Source organism: Oncorhynchus keta, chromosome 29, assembly GCF_023373465.1.
Source record: "Oncorhynchus keta strain PuntledgeMale-10-30-2019 chromosome 29, Oket_V2, whole genome shotgun sequence".
Taxonomy (NCBI): Eukaryota; Metazoa; Chordata; class Actinopteri; order Salmoniformes; family Salmonidae; genus Oncorhynchus; species Oncorhynchus keta.
Genome location: NC_068449.1, coordinates 17,244,050 through 17,267,251, shown reverse-complemented (window position 1 = coordinate 17,267,251; position 23,202 = coordinate 17,244,050). Strand labels below are relative to the sequence as shown.

At 45.5% G+C, this 23,202-nt stretch overlaps 1 protein-coding gene across 7 annotated transcripts in view; it reads left to right on the top strand.

Moving 5' to 3' along the window:
• Nucleotides 1–23,202, top strand: part of LOC118362156 (rho guanine nucleotide exchange factor TIAM2-like) — a 130,519-nt gene that overhangs the window by 70,322 nt on the left and 36,995 nt on the right. For 5 of the 7 annotated variants that reach the window (XM_052486136.1, XM_052486133.1, XM_052486135.1 and 2 more), the window contains 7 exons: nt 2,527–2,580; nt 9,266–9,433; nt 10,126–10,230; nt 10,351–10,429; nt 10,581–10,670; nt 12,185–12,418; nt 21,736–21,839. In XM_052486136.1, coding sequence (XP_052342096.1) covers nt 2,527–2,580; nt 9,266–9,433; nt 10,126–10,230; nt 10,351–10,429; nt 10,581–10,670; nt 12,185–12,418; nt 21,736–21,839 — 834 coding nt within the window. Of the gene's footprint in view, nt 1–2,526; nt 2,581–9,265; nt 9,434–10,125; nt 10,231–10,350; nt 10,430–10,580; nt 10,671–12,184; nt 12,419–21,180; nt 21,577–21,735; nt 21,840–23,202 lie in introns of those variants that run through there. The other 2 variants (XM_052486138.1, XM_052486140.1) reach the window with 2 other exon arrangements.

Here is a 23,202-nt window from a genome sequence, read left to right as displayed (position 1 = left end):
CACGCACAAAATGCTTATTTTTCTCAAATTTTGTGCACAAATTTGTTTACATCCCTGTTAGTGAGAAGTTCTCATTTGCCAAGGTAATCCATCCACCTGACAGGTGTGAGATATCAAGAAGCTGATTAAACAGCATGACCATTACACAGGTGCACCTTGTACTAGGGACAATAAAAGGTCACTCTAAAGTGCAGTTTTGTCACACAACAATGCCACAGATGTCTCAAGTTTTGAGGGAGCTTGCAATTGGCTTGCTGACGACAGGAATGTCCACCAGAGCTGTTGCCAGATAATTGAATGTTCATTTCTCTACCATAAGCCACCTCCAATGTTGTTTTAGAGAATTTGGCAGTACATCCATCAGGTCTCACAACCGCAGACGGCTTGTAGCCACGGCAGCCCAGGACCTCCGCATCTGGCTTCTTCACCTGCGGGATCATCTGGGGGGGTGTCTCTGTCTGTAATAAAGTCTTTGTGGGGAAAAACAAATTCCGATTGGCTGGACCTGGCACCAAGGGCTGCGCCCCTGCCCAGTCATGTGAAATCCATAGATTCATGAGTTTCCATTGACTGATTTCCTTCTATGAACTGGAACTTAATAAAATCTTTGAAATAGTTCAATTTTTACATTTTTGTTCAGAATAGACAGCAGGCTGATCTCATAATGCCAAACTCTCACTCCTTTACTTTCTCTCTCACATCCTCACTCCTTTTTCTCTCTCTCTTACCCTGGCGCTCTCCCTCCAGCTCTCTTTCTCTACTTCTATAAACATTAGCTACTGGCTCCCCTCCCACGACATCCCACAGTCCTCTTATTGAGTCATCTCAGTTGACTAAGCCCCAATCCTATTTTCCCTGCTTGGTGATTTCAAAATCAAAAGCTCTCCCTCAACACAGGCCTCTCTGTGTTAGACAAGGGTGTGTAGCGTTACCCTGTGAGCTGCCTGGCCAGGGTTCAGTGGCTGCAGCAGGCCGGAGGGCCCAGGGATTTGTGGGAGAAGTTTAAGAGTTCTAAAGTTAGTGGGCTTTGCGGCAGTCAGGCAGCGGTGTTTACAGCTACTATAATAAGACCTGCTCGGTGCCTCATACAGCGTGTATAACCTCCGCAGACGGCGGTCAATGCTCTGTATATCACTACTACTGCCATCTGTCTGGAGAGGCCATGTTCATTTCTCCTCTGAAGCGAAGCAGAGTGTTGGGTTTAGCTGTGTTAAAGTACATTAGAGCAGTGGTGTCATCATTCTGAACCTGCTGAGTCACCCTTCCTAGAGGGCTTAGGGACTCATCACATGCCTACCTGCGTGCCTGCTACAACATGCTTTACATCGGAAGGGAGATAGAGAGGTAAGGGATCAAGAAGAGAGGGATTAAGAGGTAGAGTTAGCGAGAGGAGATCTGGAGGAGGAATCTGTCTGTTCTCTCATCTCTTCTCTCTACCCTGGCAGGCTGTCTGTCCTCTCATCTCTTCTCTCTCTACCCTGGCAGGCTGTCTGTCCTCTCATCTCTTCTCTCTCTACCCTGGCAGGCTGTCTGTCCTCTCATCTCTTCTCTCTCTACCCTGGCAGGCTGTCTGTCCTCTCATTTCTTCTCTCTACCCTGGCAGGCTGTCTGTCCTCTCATCTCTTCTCTCTCTCACTCCTGCCACACAGTAGTCCTGTTTCTGTATCTCTACACTACTTATTACTGCCTCCCTCTGGAGCCTCACAGGCTGCCCCAGCCCTAGTCCCAGTCCTACCCCTAGTCCCAGCCCTAGTCCGAGCTGTAGCGTCAGCCCAAGTCCTAGCCCCAGTCCTAGGCCTAGTCCTAGCTGCAGCCCCAGTCCTAGTCCTAGCCGCAGCCCTAGCCCCAGTCCTAGACCTAGTCCCAGCTCCAGCCCTAGTCCCAGCTGCAGCCCCAGCCCTACTCCCAGCTACAGCCCCAGTCCTAGGCCTAGTCCCAGCTGCAGCCCCAGCCGCAGCCCTAGCCCCAGTCCCAGCTGTAGCCACAGCCCTAGTCCCAGCCGCAGCCCTAGTCCCAGCTGCAGCCCTAGCCCCAGTCCTAGGCCTAGTCCCAGCTGCAGCCCCAGCCCTAGTCCCAGCTGCAGCCCTAGCCCCAGTCCTAGCCCTAGTCCCAGCTGCAGCCCCAGCCCTAGTCCCAGCTACAGCCCTAGCCCCAGTCCTAGGCCTAGTCCCAGCTGCAGCCTTAGCCCCAGCCCTAGTCGCAGCCTTAGCCCTAGCCGCAGTCCTAGGCCTAGCCCCAGCTGCAGCCCTAGCCCCAGTCCTAGCCCTAGCCCCAGTCCTAGCCCTAGTCCCAGCTGCAGCCCCAGTCCTAGTCCCAGCCGCTGTCCTAGCCCCAGTCCTAGCCCCAGCCCCAGTTTCAGCCCGCATGGAAATAGTATCAAAGCACCAGGCCCTCACTCTACACTTTTTAATTAGCTACATAATAACAAAGTTTGTGTAATAAGTCTGCTGCTATGGGTTACCGCTGTTTAATAGATGACTACAGGGATTTTAACAAGTCAAGGAAACATGTTTCTCTCTGTTGCAGATCTTTGAAAGTGATGGAGGACAACCCTACTGTCTCCCACCCACTAGTTCTGAGGTCAGTCCAGTTACACTTTCATATGACTGTTTCATCTAATTCTATTACCTTTTAGGAGTAAGGATATAAAAATGTCAAATACCATATAAATGTAGTTTTGATTTCTACTTCAGATTAGATATCAAACAAGTGTCAAACAATCATACAATTCATTGACTGAGAGTCTACAGGCTAGATTTTCTAAGTGAGCGCATATGGCTGAGACATAGATCAACAGTATCATGTGTCTCAGCAAGCCTCATGGTTACGCATTACGATGACAAGCCGTGGGATGACATCTCCCAGGTACAGGGGTCAGGGGTTAAGGGTCATGCCTGCAGCTTGTGTCTGAATCTGCAGACTTTGGGCTGGAGTCTGTCCTGTACATAGGACCAGAGCGGGATCAAAGGTAAGATGCCTTTCATGCCAATCTGCAGGTGTCTGTCTATCTATACTGCAATATCTGTATATCACAAAGATAGAAATCTGCACCCCATTGTATCTAAAGGGCAATAGATCCCACTATAAGAAATTCTGTACAAAGCCAAGATCATAAAGGAATTCTAATGTTTTATTTATAAGTGCTCAAAGGGGTGTGCACAATGAGTTATTTAACCTACCAGAACCAATTGGTTACCAACTAGTAACGGTTAGACACCGTGTCCAATAGAGCCCCTGGTGTTCAATATTCCACCCCTCGTCTGAGCAGCAGGGGTAAAATACAAGACAGGTTCTGGAGATGTAGTGAGTGGCTCCGGGCATAATGGAAAGTGCTGAGAGCGTTGAAAAGCTCGGTCTTGCTCGGTTTCCATCTGTCGCCAGTGTTTGTTAATAGAAGCTCTAGTGTTATTGTTTCCATCTGCCGCCAGTGTTTGTTAATAGAAGCTCTAGTGTTATTGTTTCCATCTGCCGCCAGTGTTTGTTAATAGAAGCTCGAGTGTTATTGTTTCCATCTGCCGCCAGTGTTTGTTAATAGAAGCTCTAGTGTTATTGTTTCCATCTGCCGCCAGTGTTTGTTAATAGAAGCTCGAGTGTTATTGTTTCCATCTGCCGCCAGTGTTTGTTAATAGAAGCTCCAGTGTTATTGTTTCCATCTGCCGCCAGTGTTTATTAATAGAAGCTCGAGTGTTATTGTTTCCATCTGCCGCCAGTGTTTGTTAATAGAAGCTCTAGTGTTATTGTTTCCATCTGCCGCCAGTGTTTGTTAATAGAAGCTCTAGTGTTATTGTTTCCATCTGCCGCCAGTGTTTGTTAATAGAAGCTCGAGTGTTATTGTTTCCATCTGCCGCCAGTGTTTGTTAATAGAAGCTCTAGTGTTATTGTTTCCATCTGCCGCCAGTGTTTGTTAATAGAAGCTCCAGTGTTATTGTTTCCATCTGTCGCCAGTGTTTGTTAATAGAAGCTCCAGTGTTATTGTTTCCATCTGCCGCCAGTGTTTGTTAATAGAAGCTCTAGTGTTATTGTTTCCATCTGCCGCCAGTGTTTATTAATAGAAGCTCGAGTGTTATTGTTTCCATCTGCCGCCAGTGTTTGTTAATAGAAGCTCTAGTGTTATTGTTTCCATCTGCCGCCAGTGTTTGTTAATAGAAGCTCGAGTGTTATTGTTTCCATCTGCCGCCAGTGTTTGTTAATAGAAGCTCGAGTGTTATTGTTTCCATCTGCCGCCAGTGTTTGTTAATAGAAGCTCTAGTGTTATTGTTTCCATCTGCCGCCAGTGTTTGTTAATAGAAGCTCCAGTGTTATTGTTTCCATCTGCCGCCAGTGTTTGTTAATAGAAGCTCTAGTGTTATTGTTTCCATCTGCCGCCAGTGTTTATTAATAGAAGCTCGAGTGTTATTGTTTCCATCTGCCGCCAGTGTTTGTTAATAGAAGCTCTAGTGTTATTGTTTCCATCTGCCGCCAGTGTTTGTTAATAGAAGCTCTAGTGTTATTGTTTCCATCTGCCGCCAGTGTTTGTTAATAGAAGCTCGAGTGTTATTGTTTCCATCTGCCGCCAGTGTTTGTTAATAGAAGCTCTAGTGTTATTGTTTCCATCTGCCGCCAGTGTTTGTTAATAGAAGCTCCAGTGTTATTGTTTCCATCTGCCGCCAGTGTTTGTTAATAGAAGCTCCAGTGTTATTGTTTCCATCTGCCGCCAGTGTTTGTTAATAGAAGCTCGAGTGTTATTGTTTCCATCTGCCGCCAGTGTTTGTTAATAGAAGCTCTAGTGTTATTGTTTCCATCTGCCGCCAGTGTTTGTTAATAGAAGCTCTAGTGTTATTGTTTCCATCTGTCGCCAGTGTTTGTTAATAGAAGCTCCAGTGTTATTGTTTCCATCTGCCGCCAGTGTTTGTTAATAGAAGCTCCAGTGTTATTGTTTCCATCTGCCGCCAGTGTTTGTTAATAGAAGCTCCAGTGTTATTGTTTCCATCTGTGTTTTTTAATAGAAGCTCTAGTGTTATTGTTTCCATCTGTCGCCAGTGTTTGTTAATAGAAGCTCCAGTGTTATTGTTTCCATCTGCCGCCAGTGTTTGTTAATAGAATCTGCTGTTTGTTAATAGAAGCTCCAGTGTTATTGTTTCCATCTGCCGCCAGTGTTTGTTAATAGAAGCTCGAGTGTTATTGTTTCCATCTGCCGCCAGTGTTTGTTAATAGAAGCTCTAGTGTTATTGTTTCCATCTGCCGCCAGTGTTTGTTAATAGAAGCTCTAGTGTTATTGTTTCCATCTGCCGCCAGTGTTTGTTAATAGAAGCTCTAGTGTTATTGTTTCCATCAGGAGTATTGTTTCCATCAGGAGTGTGACCAGGAGCAGGGAGGAGTAAATGATTGACACCTTGTAAAGAGCAGAATCAACAACCTCTGCATCATCAAGAGAGTTGCTTTGTGAGAAGGTGTCAACCATACAAAGGTTAACCCATGTTCACAGTTAAATGGCAGCTGAAAAGTGCAGATGTCCAGGCTTTGGCCCCAACTCTGAGCAGGTCCTCCGAGGCCATGGCCCAGTGAGACATGAGTGCCGGTCCATGGAGATGGAAACAAAAGTCGGAGCCTTTTGGGGAAAACACTGAAGTAAATGTGATGGAAACTCAGAATCAGTGTGAATGTGAGGAGTGAATACTGGAAATACACACCATCTGAGCAGTAACATACAGTAACTTTCAATCCCTTTGGATCACCCATTGGAGCTATTAGCTGGTTACAAACATGTTGTCAGGCAGTTACAAATAGACTGTCTGGCATTTTCTCACACATATAGCATTGTTCCTCTGGTGTCTGTGGCTCTTCTGCTCTCCTCTTCCTCTCTGCAGAACAACTTGTCCTTAATGTGTTGGGATCTATGGGACAGATAAAGATTGACATGAGGGGTCAAAATGAACAGACAGAGAGGGCAGGATATCCATCCGGTAGGCTCACGTCACTATTTCCCTGGACACAAAGCTCTGTATTGAGACTGAGTCTGAGATTAGGGGACCAGGGTGAATGTGGCCAATGTTGGAGCCATGAACTGCTCCACCCAGCATCAGAATAGCATGTGGCTGATGTGGCTAGGGACAACAACATCTTTTCTTTAGGACGAGCTTTAATGTTGTTGTCAAAGTGTCATGATGTATTTCTCATTCCTCTTTCTGTCCTGGAGTTGGATGAAGTATTTCCTGGAGTCCATTTTGATTTAGAGTTGGGCTCCTTTATGTCAGAGAGGAAGCTGTATTGATTTATGCCTCCATGCATTTCATCCTCTGTTCTCTCTCAACACACACTGCTGTCTCCTGTTTGTTCTCTGCACGTGTTGGGTCTTTCTGGGTCTTAGTTTCAGCAAGGTTTCTATTAATCAGTCATCTAATCCACTGAAGGAAGGTGGTGGATGGGTGGGGGTTACGAAGGTTCATGGTGGTGGTTTGCTGCTAGAAAGAGGGTTACGAAGGTTCATGGTGGTGGTTTGCTGCTAGAAAGAGGGTTACGAAGGTTCATGGTGGTGGTTTGCTGCTGGAAAGAGGGTTACGAAGGTTCATGGTGGTGGCTAGCTGCTAGAAAGAGGGTTACGAAGGTTCATGGTGGTGGTTTGCTGCTAGAAAGAGGGTTACGAAGGTTCATGGTGGTGGCTCGCTGCTAGAAAGAGGGTTACGAAGGTTCATGGTGGTGGCTCGCTGCTAGAAAGAGGGTTGCGAAGGTTCATGGTGGTGGTTCGCTGCTAGAAAGAGGGTTACGAAGGTTCATGGTGGTGGCTCGCTGCTAGAAAGAGGGTTACGAAGGTTCATGGCGGTGGTTCGCTGCTAGAAAGAGGGTTATGAAGGTTCATGGTGGTGGCTCGCTGCTAGAAAGAGGGTTATGAAGGTTCATGGTGGTGGCTCGCTGCTAGAAAGCGGGTTACGAAGGTTCATGGCGGTGGTTCGCTGCTAGAAAGAGTGTTACGATGGTTCATGGTGGTGGTTCGCTGTTAGAAAGAGTTCATTCATGGTGGTGGTTTGCTGCTAGAAAGAGGGTTACGAAGGTTCATGGTGGTGGCTTTGGTTCATGATGGTGGTTTGTTGCTAGAAAGAGGGTTAATAAGGTTCATGGTGGTGGCTAGAAAGAGGGTTATGAAGGTTCATGGCGGTGGTTCGCTGCTTTACGATGGTTCATGGTGGTGGTTCGCTGTTAGAAAGAGTTATGAAGGTTCATGGTGGTGGTTCGCAGCTAGAAAGAGGGTTATGAAGGTTCATGGCGGTGGTTCGCTCCTAGAAAGAGGGTTATGAAGGTTCATGGCGGTGGTTCGCTGCTAGAAAGAGGGTTACGATGGTTCATGGTGGTGGTTCGCTGTTAGAAAGAGTGTTATGAAGGTTCATGGTGGTGGCTCGCTGCTAGAAAGAGGGTTATGAAGGTTCATGGCGGTGGTTCGCTCCTAGAAAGAGGGTTATGAAGGTTCATGGCGGTGGTTCGTTGCTAGAAAGAGGGTTACGATGGTTCATGGTGGTGGTTCGCTGTTAGAAAGAGTTATGAAGGTTCATGGTGGTGGTTCGCTGTTAGAAAGAGGGTTACGATGGTTCAAGGTGGTGGTTCACTGCTAGAAAGAGGAAAGTCTGAGAGGAAAGTCTGAAGTATAGGTTTGAGTTTTGACACACACACTCACACATACACACTCACATGTACGTTAAGGGCCGGCGCGTGCTGAGGCTTGGCAGTGTCTGTGGAAAGATGACCAGGCTGTTACAACCCTGCCTGGGTCAATTAATGACTGAGTCCCATGTGGCTCAGGTGGTAGAGCATGGTGCTTGCAATACCAGGGTTGTGGGTTCAATTCTCATGGGGGACCAGTACTCACTATTGGATAGATAAGCGTCTGCTTAATGACTAAAATGTAAAACTGTACTTGGCTTGAGGTGAAGAGGCAGACTGGTCGCCAACTGCCAACACAGCAGTTATTTTCCAATCACACCATGTTGGATGGACAGACAGGCAGGCAGGGTGGTTATGCAACTTATCCCAAGACAACCATTTTTCTCTCCCTCCGAAAGTATAACCATGACTTCATTAACCCACAGGAGTGAACAGAAAGTTGTGAAAGAACCAGCTCTCTGTTGCTTGTCTCCACAAAGCTTAGAGCAACCCGTTGGCCAGAACATTGGTAGGCTTTATGTTGGCAGCGTTCTGTCAGGTTTCTCTTCCCAGATGGACATGTTGCTGGAAAATGAAATGACTGTTTTCTTGTTTTCTTGTACAACCATGTTTTTCCAGCAACCTCGGTCAGAAAGCCACTTTGGTATCCTCGCCAGACTCTCTGTGTGCGCGTGTGACTATATGTTTATGCCCAACAAACATAGGCCAAGTCAAAGAGACCTTAGTCCCCTAGTCTCACTCTGGTCTCTGAGGGAGAATGTCTCCCAAGTTTTTCCTCTGTGACACATAGACAGTCCAGGAGACACACACCACTCTCTGTAGTCTATCAATGTGCTAAAACGCCACTATTCCACTAGCAACTCTCTAGTGATGTGTTTTCATTGAAGCGCTGCTGAATCCTTGGTTGTTTCTGCTGGTTGTGACTTTTTAAACATGTTTGAGTGTTTACTCGCTATGTGGAGCCTTGTATAGCAGCTGTGGTCTGTGTAGTTACTGTGGCATCGCCCACAACCCCTTAATGCAGCAGTGGCTGTTTTCCCTTCAGAGACATGGAGTCGCAACCAAAACCCAAATACTGCTGCTTCTGAGGCCCCGTGGCAGGACAACCCAGCATTAATACTAACCCCAACCTCATTGTTAATGTGGATAGGGAATAATTGGCCTGATGGACTCCAGGAAGGAGCCTGTCAAGGCAGCCATTAATCCATCACTAAACATGAAATCATCTGGATGGCACTCCGAACTAAATGAGCCTATTATCATCATGATGATGATGATGATGCAGTCTTTTTGTAGATCGGTGTAGATGTCGCCCAGGCTAGACGCGCTCCTCAAAAACTCTGCCAATAAACCCCTGTAATCAATTCCCTTGTGTCCACCATCATTATGATGGCTATTATATGAAACAACTGCGTCCTGTGATGTCTAAATGGCTAATTGCATGACATCTTTGTACATGACATCATGACATCTTTGTACTGAACTTTGAGTCACTGCCAGTTTCTGGATCGGTTTAATGGAAACCTATTGATCTGTCTTCTCTCCCTTCCTTTCTCTCTCTCTCGCTCTCTCTTTCTCCTTTTCTTCCTCTCCCTTTCTCATTTTCTTGCTCTCCCTCTCTCCCTCCTGTCAGAGACTGGATAGCCTGGCCAACCACTACTCTCTGGCTCCCCCTGAGGGCGGTCAATGGGAGAGCAGAGGTGAAACACTGGGCTGTGTTTACATGCCTGACAGCCACGCCGTCCAAGTGCCTATGAGACGGGACCATACAGTGGCTGATGTCGTCTCCCTAGCCTGCAAGGTGAGAGTCAAGGCTCAGTGAGTGTTTTAATATTAGGGTTCTGAGAGCTCTGAACATTTAGTTTTAGTTATGAAACCGTACTTAATGAGAGAAGCTTTTACTTGAGGTTATACCTTGCTCTTATTAAGCCTGCTTTTATTAAAAACAACTCTTGTCAATGTAGTAATGTTAGAAGCTCCAATCTGTCAGTAATTTGACCAACCCATGCTCTTGAGCCTTTTGTGAACCCCTCATTTCTTATTTAGTGTTATGCCCATTGTTAGAGCTCTTCTGTCCATTTTTTAAATGGCTTGTACAGTAGACAGTTCCCGACAGTTACTTTGCTGTCTCATTGTCTGTATCCTAGCCCTTGCCCTTAGGGTCTGGTGTATATATATATATATATATATACATCTCTATCTATCTATCACACACACATACACTGCCATGTACTCTCTGACCTGTGTGTCGGGTGTGACAGCAGTGGGATGGCTGGCTAGCTCATTCTCACACCCACACAGCACAGACACATGTACACACACACTTTATTCATCAAACTTGACGCTACTTCATCTTAATCACCTTTGAGCCGCAGTGAACACATCCCACATCATATGCCTTTTTGTGTAGACCAGGTGCCTGGTCTAGACTAGTTGTATTTGCTGTTAATTGCTGCATTCAGGGTGTTGACAGATAATGTTTCCCAATCACAGTTGACGCAGCTGGACCCTAACCTGCACTGTCTCAGACTGCACAGATGTGTGGCCCAGAACGTAGAGGTCCGCACCCCAGCACCCAGCGAACTCCTACATGACCTGGTGAGAGAACACCTTATTCAGCATAATACTTCACTGGAAATGCAGAGAGGATTTGAGTTGTTTAACATCCCTGACCTATGTGTGAAGGTGTTATCTGACTGAGTTGTTTCCTTTGTGCAGTTGTATGACGAGCTAGAGGTGTTTCCAATGAATGTATTCACCCTGCACATGACGAGACCTGCCTGCACTGGAGACTTTGGTAGGTGTTCTGTACTCTAGCAGACAGGAACCGTATGTGTGTGTCATTGCCTCATAGATCCTATAAATCATTAGTTCAGCTCTATTTGTAAATATATGGTCATTGCACTCTACTAGCCATCGTTGACGCTGTCTCTCATCTCTGATGTTAGGCTTTGCAGTCACAGGGCACATAGATGGACAGAGGAACAGCCGCATCTTTGTCAGTGAGGTTTTGCCTGATGGACTGGCCTTCAGTGAAGGTATGTTCACTTCACTTCACTTTGATTAATAAACTCTGCAAAAAAGAAACGTCCCTTTTTCAGGACCCTGTCTTTCAAAGATAATTTGTAAAAATCCAAATAACTTCACAGATCCTCATTGTAAAGGGTTTAAACACTGTTTCTCATGCTTGTTCAATGAACCATAAACAATTAATGAACATGCACCTGTTGAACGGTCGTTAAGACACTAACAGCTTACAGACGGTAGGCAATTAAGGTCACCGTTATGAAAACTTAGGACACTAAAGAGGCCTTTCTACTGACTCCAAAAGAAAGACCCCCCAGGGTCCCTGCTCATCTGCGTGAACGTGCCTTAGGCATGCTGCAAGGAGGCATGAGGACTGCAGATGTGGCCAAGGCAATAAATTGCAATGTCCGTACTGTGAGACACCTAAGACAGCGCTACAGGGAGACAGGACAGACAGCTGCTCATCCTCGCAGTGGCAGACCACGTGTGACAAAACCTGCACCGGTACATCCAAACATCACACCTGCGGGACAGGTACAGGATGGCAACAACAACAACCCGAGTTACACCAGGAATGCACAATCCCTCCATCAGTGCTCAGACTGTCTGCAATAGGCTGAGGGAGGCTGAACTGAGGGCTTGTAGGCCTGTTGTAAGGCAGGTCATGACCAGATATCACCGGCAACAACGTCGCTTATGGGCACAAACCCAAACCCAAACCGTTGCTGGACCAAACAGGACTGGCAAAAAGTGCTCTTCACTGACGTTTATTGCTGAAGGAATGTTACACCGAGGCCTGTACTCCAGGGTGGGATCGATTTGGAGGTGGAGGGTCCGTCATGGTCTGGGGGCAGTGTGTCACATCATTGGACTGAGTTTATCATTGCAGGCAATCTCAGCGCTGTGCGTTACAGGGAAGACATCCTCCTCCCTCATGTGGTACCCTTCCTGCAGGCTCATCCTGACATGACCCTCCAGCATGACAATGCCACCAGCCATACTGCTCGTTCTATGCATGATTTCCTGCAAGACAGGAATGTCAGTGTTCTGCCATGGCAAGCGAAGAGACCAGATCTCAATCCCATTGAGCACATCTGGGACTTGTTGGATCGGAGGGTGAGGGCTAGGGCCAATCCCCCCCAGAAATGTCCAGGAACTTGCAGGTGCCTTGGTGGAAGAGTGGGGTAACATCTCACAGCAACAACTGGTAAATCTGGTGCAGTCCATGAGGAGCAGATGCACTGCAGTACTTAATGCAGCTGGTGGCCACACCAGATACTGACCGTTCCTTTTGATTTTGACCCCCCTTTGTTCAGGGACACATTATTCCATTTCTGTTAGTCACATGTCTGTGGAACTTGTTCAGTTTATGTCTCAGTTGTTGAATCTTATGTTCATACAAATATTTACACATGTTAAGTTTGCTGAAAATAAATGCAGTTGACAGTGAGAGGACTGTCAACTTTTTACTGAGTTTATTTACACAACTTACATATCTCTGTGTTACTGTGTGTTCCTCACCCAGGTCTGAGACCAGGTAATGAGATTGTGGTTCTGAACGGTCGAGGCGTGTCCACTTTGGACCTGGGTCTGATCCAGAAGCTGTTTGCTGAGCAGACCCTCCAGCTGACCCTCAGACGGGACGCACCGCCCACCTCACCCCTAACCTCTGACCCCTCGACTCCGACCCCACTGTCCAACCAATCACAGCTGCTGCAGGACTTCCTGGACACACACCACCATGCCAAGTCCACTACAGGTGAGATTGTGCACCCTCACACACACACAACACACACGCGCACACACAATACTGTGTCTTCGCCAAAAGGCTGGTAGGCATCACTTCACAGTTCTAACACAATTACTGTAACTATACAGTGTGGGAAAATCCTTTGCGCTTCAGGTCACTGGCTCAAAGAACTGGCATCAATGGTATGATCGATCTCAGAGCATCAGCTGGTTTACTATGAAGCTAACTCGATCACCAACAATTACATTACACAGTCAGATAACTTATTGATGTCTGCCTTGGATTAGTATTTTATACCAGGAGTCTTCAACCTTTTCTTGTCCAGGGGCCTCCATTGAGGCGGCCCAGGGACCCCAATCATATGTTAAGGATATACATGTTTTCTTGTCTTATCAGGTGAATGATAATGTCAAGGAGAAGTAATCACATGTATTAAATTAATAGATTTGGTAGATTGTTTTTCATTATTTTCACCTCCCCACATAATTGGAAGAGGAAGTATAAACTCAACCATAGCCTATTAGCTAGGAGAACATTTTAGCTAATAGCAGCTGGTTAGCCATGTGTCAGCAAAAATATATGTCCAAGTCAAAACAGGTTACCGGCAGCCAGCGGCATATATATATATATATATACTGTATATAGCAGATGTTATTGCGAGTGTAGTGAAATGCTTCTGTTTCTGTCTCTAACAGTTCAGTAATATCTAAGAATACACACAAATCTAAAAGTAAAATAATTAATTTTAGAAATATTAGGACGAGCAATGTCGGAGTCCGGAGTATAAATACAGTACCAGTCAAATGAAGGCCTGATTCATGCAGTCTCCTCTGAACAGTTGATGTTGAGATGTGTCGGATACTTGAACTCTGAAGCATTTATTTGGGCTGCAATCTGAGGTGCAGTTAACTCTAATTAACTTATCCTCTGCAGCAGAGGTAACACTGGGTCTCCCAGTTTCATCATTGCGCTTGATGGTTTTTGCGACTGCCCTTGAAGTAACTTTAACATTTCTTGAAATGTTCCGTATTGACTGACATTCATGTCTTAAAGTAATGATGGACTGTTGTTTCTCTTTGCTTATTTGAGCTGTTCTTACCATAATATGGACTTGGTCATTTGCCAAGTAGGGTTAGCTTATGTATACCATCCCCACCTTATCACAACTGATTGGCTCAAACGCATTAAGAAGGAAAGAAATTCCACAAATGTACTTTTAACAAGGCACACCTGTTAATTGAAATGTGTTCCTGAAGCTGGTTGAGAGAATACCAAGAGTGTGCAAAGCTGTCATCAAGGCAAAGTGTGGCTACTTTGAATAATGATTTGTTTAACACTTTCTTTGGTTACTACATGATTCCATATGTGTTATTTCATAGTTTTGATGTCTTCACTATTATTCTACAATGTAGAAAACCCTGTAGGTGTGTCCATATATACACTACCGATACTGCATATATACACTACCGTTCAAAAGTTTGGGGTCACTTAGAAATGTCCTTGTTTTTGAAAGAAAAGCATATTTTTGTCCATTAAAATAACATCAAATTGATCAGAAATACATTGTTAATGTTGTTCTTTTGCCCATCTTAATATTTATTTTTATTGGCCAGTCGGAGATATGCCTTTTTCTGGTTAGGGCCAGTATGTCCTGTTCTGTGAAGGGATTAGTACACAGTGTTGTACGTGATCTTCAGTTTCTTGGCAATTTCTCACATGGAATCGACTTCATTTCTCAGAACAAGAATAGCCTGACTATTTTCAGAAGAAAGTTATTTGATTCTGGCCATTTTGAGATTATAATCAAACCCACAATCAGTTTTCAGCTGTGCTAACATAATTGTAAAATCGTTTTTTAATGATCAATTTGCCTTTTAAAATGATAAACTTGGTTTAGCTAACACAATGTGCCATTGGAACACAGGAGTGATGGGTGCTGATAATGGGTCTCTGTACACCTATGTAGATATTCCATAAAAAATCTGCCGTCTCCAGCTACAATAGTAATTTACAACATTAACAAATGTCTACACTGTATTTCTGATCAATTTGTTGTTATTTTAATGGACAAAAATGTGCTTTTCTTTCAAAAACAATGACATTTCTAAGTACAGTATAAACATTTTGGACAGTATGTGGATAGAATATGTAGTATATCTGAAGAATACGTAGGATAGAATAGTATATGTACAGCAATAGTTGAAAGGGATGGCCTTGACTAGAATACAGTATATAGATACGAAATGGATAAAACATTATGTAAACATTATTAAAGTGACCAGTGTTCCATGTCTATGTACGTAGGGCAGCAGCCTCTAAGGTGCAAGGTTGAGTAACAGGGTGGTAGCCGGCTATTGAAAGTGACTAAGTTCAGGGCAGGGTACTGGGTGGAGGCCGGATAGTGTTGTCCATTTAACAGACTGATGGCCTTGAGATAAAATATGTTTTTCAGTCCCATCTTTGATGCACCTGTACTGACCTCGCCTTCTGGATGATGGCGGGGTGAACAGGCCGTGGCTCGGATGGCTGAGGTCCTTGATGTCTTTTGGGCCTTCCTGTGACACCAGCTGTAGATGTCCTGGAGCGCAGGCAGTGTGCCCCTGGTGATGAGTTAGGCAGACCGCACCACCCTCTGGAGAGCCCTGCGGTTGCGAACGGTGCAGTTGCCGTACCAAGTAGTGATTCAGCCCGACAGAATGTTCTCAATGGTTCATCTGTAAAAGTTTGTGAGGGGGCCAAGCCAAATTTCTTCAGCTTCATGAGGTTGAAGAGGCGCTCTTGCGCCTTTTTCACCACACTGTCTGTGTGAGCGTACTATTTCACATAGTCAGTTACGTGTACGCCGAGGAACTTGAAGCTTTTCACCTTCTCCGCTACGGCCCCATCGATGCGGATGGGGCTGCGCTCCCTCTGCTGTCTCCTGAAGTCCACGATCAGCTCCTTCGTTTTGTTGAGGGAGATGTTATTTTCATTGCACCACTCCACCTGGGCCCTCACCTCCTCCCTTTAGGCTGTCTTGTCGTTGTTGGTAATCAGGTCTACGACTGTTGTGTCGTCTCCAAACTTAATGATTAAGTTGGAGGTGTGCGTGGCCACTCAGTCATGGGCGAACAGGGAGTACAGGAGAAGGCTGAGCACCCAACCTTGTGGGGCCCCTGTGTTGAGGATCAGTGTATTGGAGGTGTTTTTGCCTATCTTCACCACATGGGGGCGACCCGTCAGGAAGCCCAGGACCCCCTACAGTATGGCCCACGGATCCCCGGTTGAATACACCTGATGTATACTATATCTACCGTGCACTGAGACCAGTAAACATACAACATGTCTCTCTACTCAACACTGCCAACAAGTGTTCCTGGCTGTGGCAGATGGCTGGTGATATAGTCAGTCACACTTCCACAGAATTGCTGCTACTTGGCAGATACTGTGTTAGGACTGGGCCTACTATCAGTAGGTGTGGGTACCACCAACCTTCCTCGATTCCGCTCCCAACACTTTCTCTGGAAATGGTCTATCGACAAGCTGTTGCGCTGACTTGCTTCTCTCCACCAATGTGATTTCATTATTGAAAGGATGCCAGAATATCAGACAAATGCTGTAGGGTTCTGTGGAAAGTGCCAACAAATGGTTTTCTGTATGAAATAACATTTACTATTATAAACATTATATAAACAAAATAATAATCATCACTCATCGATCAAAGAATTTGGCTGACAATTCTCCAGCTCTCGCTCTTTTACAGCCCTCCCTTCCTTCCCTACGTTTGCTTATCTCTGCTTATCTCTGCTTATCTCTGCTTATCTCTGCTTATCTCTGTCTGTAGAGAAGATCATTTAGATGATCTGTTTGTCACTTACACCCTATTAAGTCACCACAGACGTCCTTTTAATGAGAGTCAAATACTTCCTCAAAACCCATCAGCCCCAATACATTACACTTCCTCAAAACCCATAATCTCCAATACGTTATACTTCCTCAAAACCCATCGGCCCCAATACGTTATACTTCCTCAAAACCCATCATCTCCAATACGTTATACTTCCTCAAAACCCATCTCCAATATGTTATACTTCCTCAAAACCCATCGGCCCCAATACGTTATACTTCCTCAAAACCCATCGGCCCCAATACGTTATACTTTCTCAAAACCCATCATCTCCAATATGTTATACTTCCTCAAAACCCATCATCTCCAATATGTTATACTTCCTCAAAACCCATCATCTCCAATATGTTATACTTCCTCAAAACCCATCATCTCCAATATGTTATACTTCCTCAAAACCCATCTCCAATATGTTATACTTCCTCAAAACCCATCGGCCCCAATACGTTATACTTCCTCAAAACCCATCGGCCCCAATACGTTATACTTTCTCAAAACCCATCATCTCCAATATGTTATACTTCCTCAAAACCCATCATCTCCAATATGTTATACTTCCTCAAAACCCATCATCTACAATATGTTATACTTCCTCAAAACCCATCATCTACAATATGTTATACTTCCTCAAAACCCATCATCTACAATATGTTATACTTCCTCAAAACCCATCATCTACAATATGTTATACTTCCTCAAAACCCATCATCTACAATATGTTATACTTCCTCAAAACCCATCGGCCCCAATATGTTATACTTCCTCAAAACCCATCATCTACAATATGTTATACTTCCTCAAAACCCATCATCTACAATATGTTATACTTCCTCAAAACCCATCGGCCCCAATACGTTATACTTCCTCAAAACCACATCGGCCCCAATACGTTATACTTCCTCAAAACCACATCGGCCCCAATACGTTATACTTCCTCAAAACCACATCGGCCCCAATACGTTATACTTCCTCAAAACCACATCGGCCCCAATACGTTATACTTCCTCAAAACCACATCGGCCCCAATACGTTATACTTCCTCAAAACCACATCGGCCCCAATACGTTATACTTCCTCAAAACCACATCGGCCCCAATACGTTATACTTCCTCAAAACCACATCGGCCCCAATACGTTATACTTCCTCAAAACCACATCGGCCCCAACCGTTATACTTCCTCAAAACCACATCGGCCCCAATACGTTATACTTCCTCAAAACCACATCGGCCCGTTATACTTCCTCAAAACCACATCGTTATATACTTCCTCAAAACCACATCGGCCCCAATACGTTATACTTCTCAAAACCACATCGGCCCCAATACGTTATACTTCCTCAAAACCACATCGGCCCCAATACGTTATACTTCCTCAAAACCACATCGGCCCCAATACGTTATACTTCCTCAAAACCACATCGGCCCCAATACGTTATACTTCCTCAAAACCACATCGGCCCCAATACGTTATACTTCCTCAAAACCACATCGGCCCCAATACGTTATACTTCCTCAAAACCACATCGGCCCCAATACGTTATACTTCCTCAAAACCACATCGGCCCCAATACGTTATACTTCCTCAAAACCACATCGGCCCCAATACGTTATACTTCCTCAAAACCACATCGGCCCCAATACGTTATACTTCCTCAAAACCACATCGGCCCCAATACGTTATACTTCCTCAAAACCCATCGGCCCCAATACGTTATACTTCCTCAAAACCTGGTTCACCAACTACTTTTGCAGACAGAGTTCAGTGTTTCAAATCGGAGGGCATGTTGTCCGGTCCTCTGGCAGTCTCTATGGGGGTATCACAGGGTTCAATTCTCGGGCCGACTCTTTTTTTTCTGTATATATCAATGATGTTGCTCTTGCTGCGGGCGATTCCCTGATCCACCTCTATGCAGACGACACCATTCTGTATACTTCTGGCCCTTCCTTGGACACTGTGCTATCTAACCTCCAAACAAGCTTCAATGCCATACAACACTCCTTCCGTGGCCTCCAACTGCTCTTAAACGCTAGTAAAACCAAATGCATGCTTTTCAACCGTTCGCTGCCTGCACTCGCACGCCCGACTAGCATCACCACCCTGGATGGTTCCGACCTAGAATATGTGGACATCTATAAGTACCTAGGTGTCTGGCTAGACTGTAAACTCTCCTTTCAGACTCATATCAAACATCTCCAATCCAAAATCAAATCTAGAGTCGGCTTTCTATTTCGCAAACAAAGCCTCCTTCACTCACGCAGCAAAACTTACCTTAGTAAAACTGACTATCCTACCGATCCTCGACTTCGGCAATGTCATCTACAAAATAGCTTCCCATACTCTACTCAGCAAACTGGATGCAGTTTATCACAGTGCCATGCATTTTGTTACTAAAGCACCTTATACCACCCACCACTGCGACATGTATGCTCTAGTCGGCTGGCCCTCGCTACATGTTCGTCGCCAGACCCACTGGCTCCAGGTCATCTACAAGTCTATGCTAGGTAAAGCTCCGCCTTATCTCAGTTCACTGGTCACGATGGCAACACCCACCCGTAGCACTTACTCCAGCAGGTGTATCTCACTGATCATCCCTAAAGCCAAAACCTCATTTGGCCGCCTTTCCTTCCAGTTCTCTGCTGCCTGCGACTGGAACGAATTGCAAAAATCTCTGAAGTTGGAGACTTTTATCTCCCTCACCAACTTTAAACATCTGCTATCTGAGCAGCTAACCGATCGCTGCAGCTGTACATAGTCCATCGGTAAATAGCCCACCCAATTGACCTACCTCATCCCCATACTGTTTTTATTTGATTTACTTTTCTGCTCTTTTGCACACCAGTATCTCTACCTGCACATGTTAATCTGATCATTTATCACGCCAGTGTTAATCTGCTCAATTGTAATTATTCACTCCTATGGCCTATTTATTGCCTACCTCCTCATGCCTTTTGCACACAATGTATATAGATAATGTTTTTCCTACTATGTTATTGACTTGTTTATTGTTTACTCCATGTGTAACTCTGTGTTTTCTGTTCACACTGCTATGCTTTATCTTGGCCAGGTCGCAGTTGCAAATGAGAACTTGTTCTCAACTAGCCTACCTGGTTAAATAAAGGTGAAATAAAAATTGAAATAAATAAAATACGTTATACTTCCTCAAAACCCATCGGCCCCAATACGTTATACTTCCTCAAAACCCATCGGCCCCAATACGTTATACTTCCTCAAAACCCATCGGCCCCAATACGTTATACTTCCTCAAAACCCATCGGCCCCAATACGTTATACTTCCTCGAACCTAACGTAGCAGGCTTAAAAGAAACCCCTTTAACTAGATCCCCCTATATACTGGTCTTAACGAGAGGAGAGAGAAATAAACTGTTTGGGGAGGTTCTCTTCTACACTGTTCAACCAATTCGGTAAATGTGGAGTTGAGACGGAGTGTCTCCTTGGTTAACACACAAAAGTGGAAGTCGCGTCACGGTCTCTTTCCATTTTCCCTGAAAACTGGCGCATCCAGTTGTTGAGGACTCAGCAGAGGCTATACTTCCTGAAAATCCATCAGCCACATTGATCCTTCAGAGTCAGCCAGACCGATGAGCAGTGGAAATGTCTAGAAAGGTCTTAAGCCTAGGAACATGTATGTTCAGGGGAGAGAGGAAGTGTTTTAATAAGAAGGTGTTTTACTGAAGGGCTCTTCCTATCGTAGGCTTAGTTTCCGGTGATGACTGACACAGTGAGGCAGGGTAGTGGAGTAACGCCTCGCATGCAGCTAGCTGAAACAGTCACAGTTGTATGAGCAGGTGTTAGTCTTTTAAACTACACAGTTTTACCCTTCCCTGACTGGGTATCAAAATATATGGTCATGTTTTCCTCTACTGTATATTTGTGTCATGACTTTGAAGAAGTGTCTTTTGTACAGTGGAAATGAAGTTTGTGTAATTGCTTTAGCTGGTGACGCTTCGTTCTGTCTTCATAGTTTTGCTCGTTAGTGAAATGATGATGAATTTTCATGCAGCAATTTGAATCTCTGAGGGATTATCTCACCACGCTATTTATACAGATAGAGTTTTCATGTAATTATGCTTTAGGTCATTTATTCTGCGTATGAGAACTGAGAAAGTTTCTCTTTCAAGTAGTTAGGGTGTTGAGTTCTCACAGTTGTACAAGAGAGTGAATGACAGTAATTTGTCATGACAACATCCTGAACCAACACCCCAGGCAACACTTCACACTACAGGACTGATGATGACATGTAATACAACTTACCCGAAAACTGTGTAGCCACTGGCTTGCCACTCAGATGGAGATAAAAGCAGCTTACTGTACATAAGATATGAGAGAGGCCTGCAACAAGACTGCAGTTTCATCCTCTGCCTCTAGAGGGGGTGTGATCCCAGTCAGGCTGACGAGAGGTCAACTCGAACCATACTATATATATATACTATATATGCCATTTAGCAGACGCTTTTATCCAAAGCGACTTACAGTCATGTGTGCATACATTCTACGTATGGGTGGTCCCGGGGATCGAACCCACTACCCTGGCGTTACAAGCGCCATGCTCTACCAACTGAGCTACAGAAGGACCACTGTGTGACAACAACCAGGCAAGACTCCTGGGGTGTGTGAAATGTTTTGTGTCATGTTATATTGCTTTGAGATATGCTTAGTAGGGAAAGGGTTTGTCCAGCTACATATCTCTGATAAGTGCCTCTGAAAAGCCTCATTCTCCAGGTGTTTACCTACCAATCAAAAGGTCAAATCAATTGATTGTGCTCATGTGCTGAGTTGATTTCCCAATAGCCTGTGAGTTTGTTAGAAGGCAGGAAGGGAAGAAGGCAGGAAGGGAAGAAGGCAGGAAGGGAAGAAGGCAGGAAGGGAAGAAGGCAGGAAGGGTAGATGTCCCTACCAGACCCAGTTAGTGTAATCAGATCTGACCTCAGTTAATCCAGTCAGGTGCCTTTAACCAGAGGCACCATGTGACTTTCCCAAAATGTGATTTTTAGAAAAACCGCTACAGGAGTTAATTATCATCAGCTCTCCGCTGAGACCATGTCCAACAGGCGAAGGGAACTGTTCGATTGGTTCCCTTGACTGACAAATGGAAGAGTCATTTCACTGTGATGATGTTTTAGAATGCTGCAGTTCTAGTCCACATCTCCCTGTAGACACCTATGATTGCATGGTACACTGGTACTACAGAACTGTGTGTGTGCTATGTGGTCAGCAGATGGATGCTGAACTGTAATCATCACCCCATCTCAGAGGAAATGGTGTGTGACAGCACTGGCCTCGAGGACAACAGCATTTCCTTCATATATACCACTATTCCAATTGGCTGTGCTTGTATTAAATGGCCAAGCCAGGTAACTATAAAACACTGAACATCATCCCGTAAATGTGATGCTAATGCTAATTGCTGTGTCTTGCAGATGTGTCCTTGGTGCCAGAGGTCTTTGCTGAGTCCTTAAGCTCTGGGCTGGAGAATGATCTACAGCACTCCCACAGCAGCCACAGGGCCGTACAACACAGCAAGGTAAGACTGAATCTACGCTGCCACTGGTACTGTCCACACTGGGCAGGATGAGTCAGAATAAACATACAGAGAGGAATGAGAGAGAGATTAATTCACACTACAGAATAATCAACAGAGCTTTGAGATCATGAACATAAGCAATCTTGAAACACAGTTGCTAAAGTATATGTGTGCAAATGAGTGTGTGTGCTGTGCGTATAAATGTGTTTACTGCTTGGCGCCCCTCATCAAGGACAGCTGTGCTGTGGTAGCGAGGCTGAAGATGACTTGGCACCACTCTTAGAGAGAGCTCTATATAATTACACCGTCCTGGGCTCAGTCGAAAGACTGCTTGTTACTGTCACACTCAGAGAGAGGCCCTATGTCTCGGTCTAATGCCCATACTGTCAACACTCCTCTGCCTGCTACTAACCTTCTCACTGTCACGCTGAGGTCCCAGCACACGAATATTACCCCAGATAGACATCCTGAACAGTAGAGAGTTGTAAAGACAGTCAGGGTTTGTCTGCTAGGGATGAGGCAGGGTACTGAGCTCCAAAGCCCACTGCTAGCATCATTTCCTTCATGGCTCCATCCCCAGCATGGAGGGAGAATAGAACTCTGTCTCTCTGTCACGCTCTCTCTCTGTCGCGCTCTCTCTCTGTCGCTCTCTCTCTCTCTGTCGCTCTCTCTCTCTCTGTCGCTCTCTCTCTCTCTGTGTCGCTCTCTCTCTCTGTCTCTCTCTCTCTCTCTCTGTCGCTCTCTCTCTCTCTCTCTGTCGCTCTCTCTCTGTCTCTCTCTCTCTCTCTGTCGCTCTCTCTCTCTCGCTCTCTCTCTCTGTCTCTCTCTCTCTCTGTCGCTCTCTCTCTCTGTCGCTCTCTCTGTCGCTCTGTCGCTCTCTCTCTCTCTCTCTCTGTCGCTCTCTCTCTCTCTCTCTCTCTGTCTCTCTCTCTCTCTCTCTCTGTCGCTCTCTCTCTCTCTCTGTCGCTCTCTCTCTCTCTCTGTCGCTCTCTCTGTCGCTCTCTCTCTCTCTCTCTGTCGCTCTCTCTCTCTCTCTCTGTCGCTCTCTCTCTCTCTCTCTGTCGCTCTCTCTCTCTCTCTCTCGCTCTCTCTCTCTCTCTCTCTCTGTCGCTCTCTCTCTCTCTCTCTGTCGCTCTCTCTCTCTCTCTCTGCCGCTCTCTCTCTCTCTCTCTCTCTGCCGCTCTCTCTCTCTCTCTGCGCTCTCTGCCTCTCTCTCTCTCTCTCGCTCTCTGCCTCTCTCTCTCTCTCGCTCTCTGCCTCTCTCTCTCTCTCGCTCTGCCTCTCTCTCTCTCTCTCTCTCTGCCTCTCTCTCTCTCTCTCTCGCTCTCTGCCTCTCTCTCTCTCTCGCGCTCTCTCTCTCGCT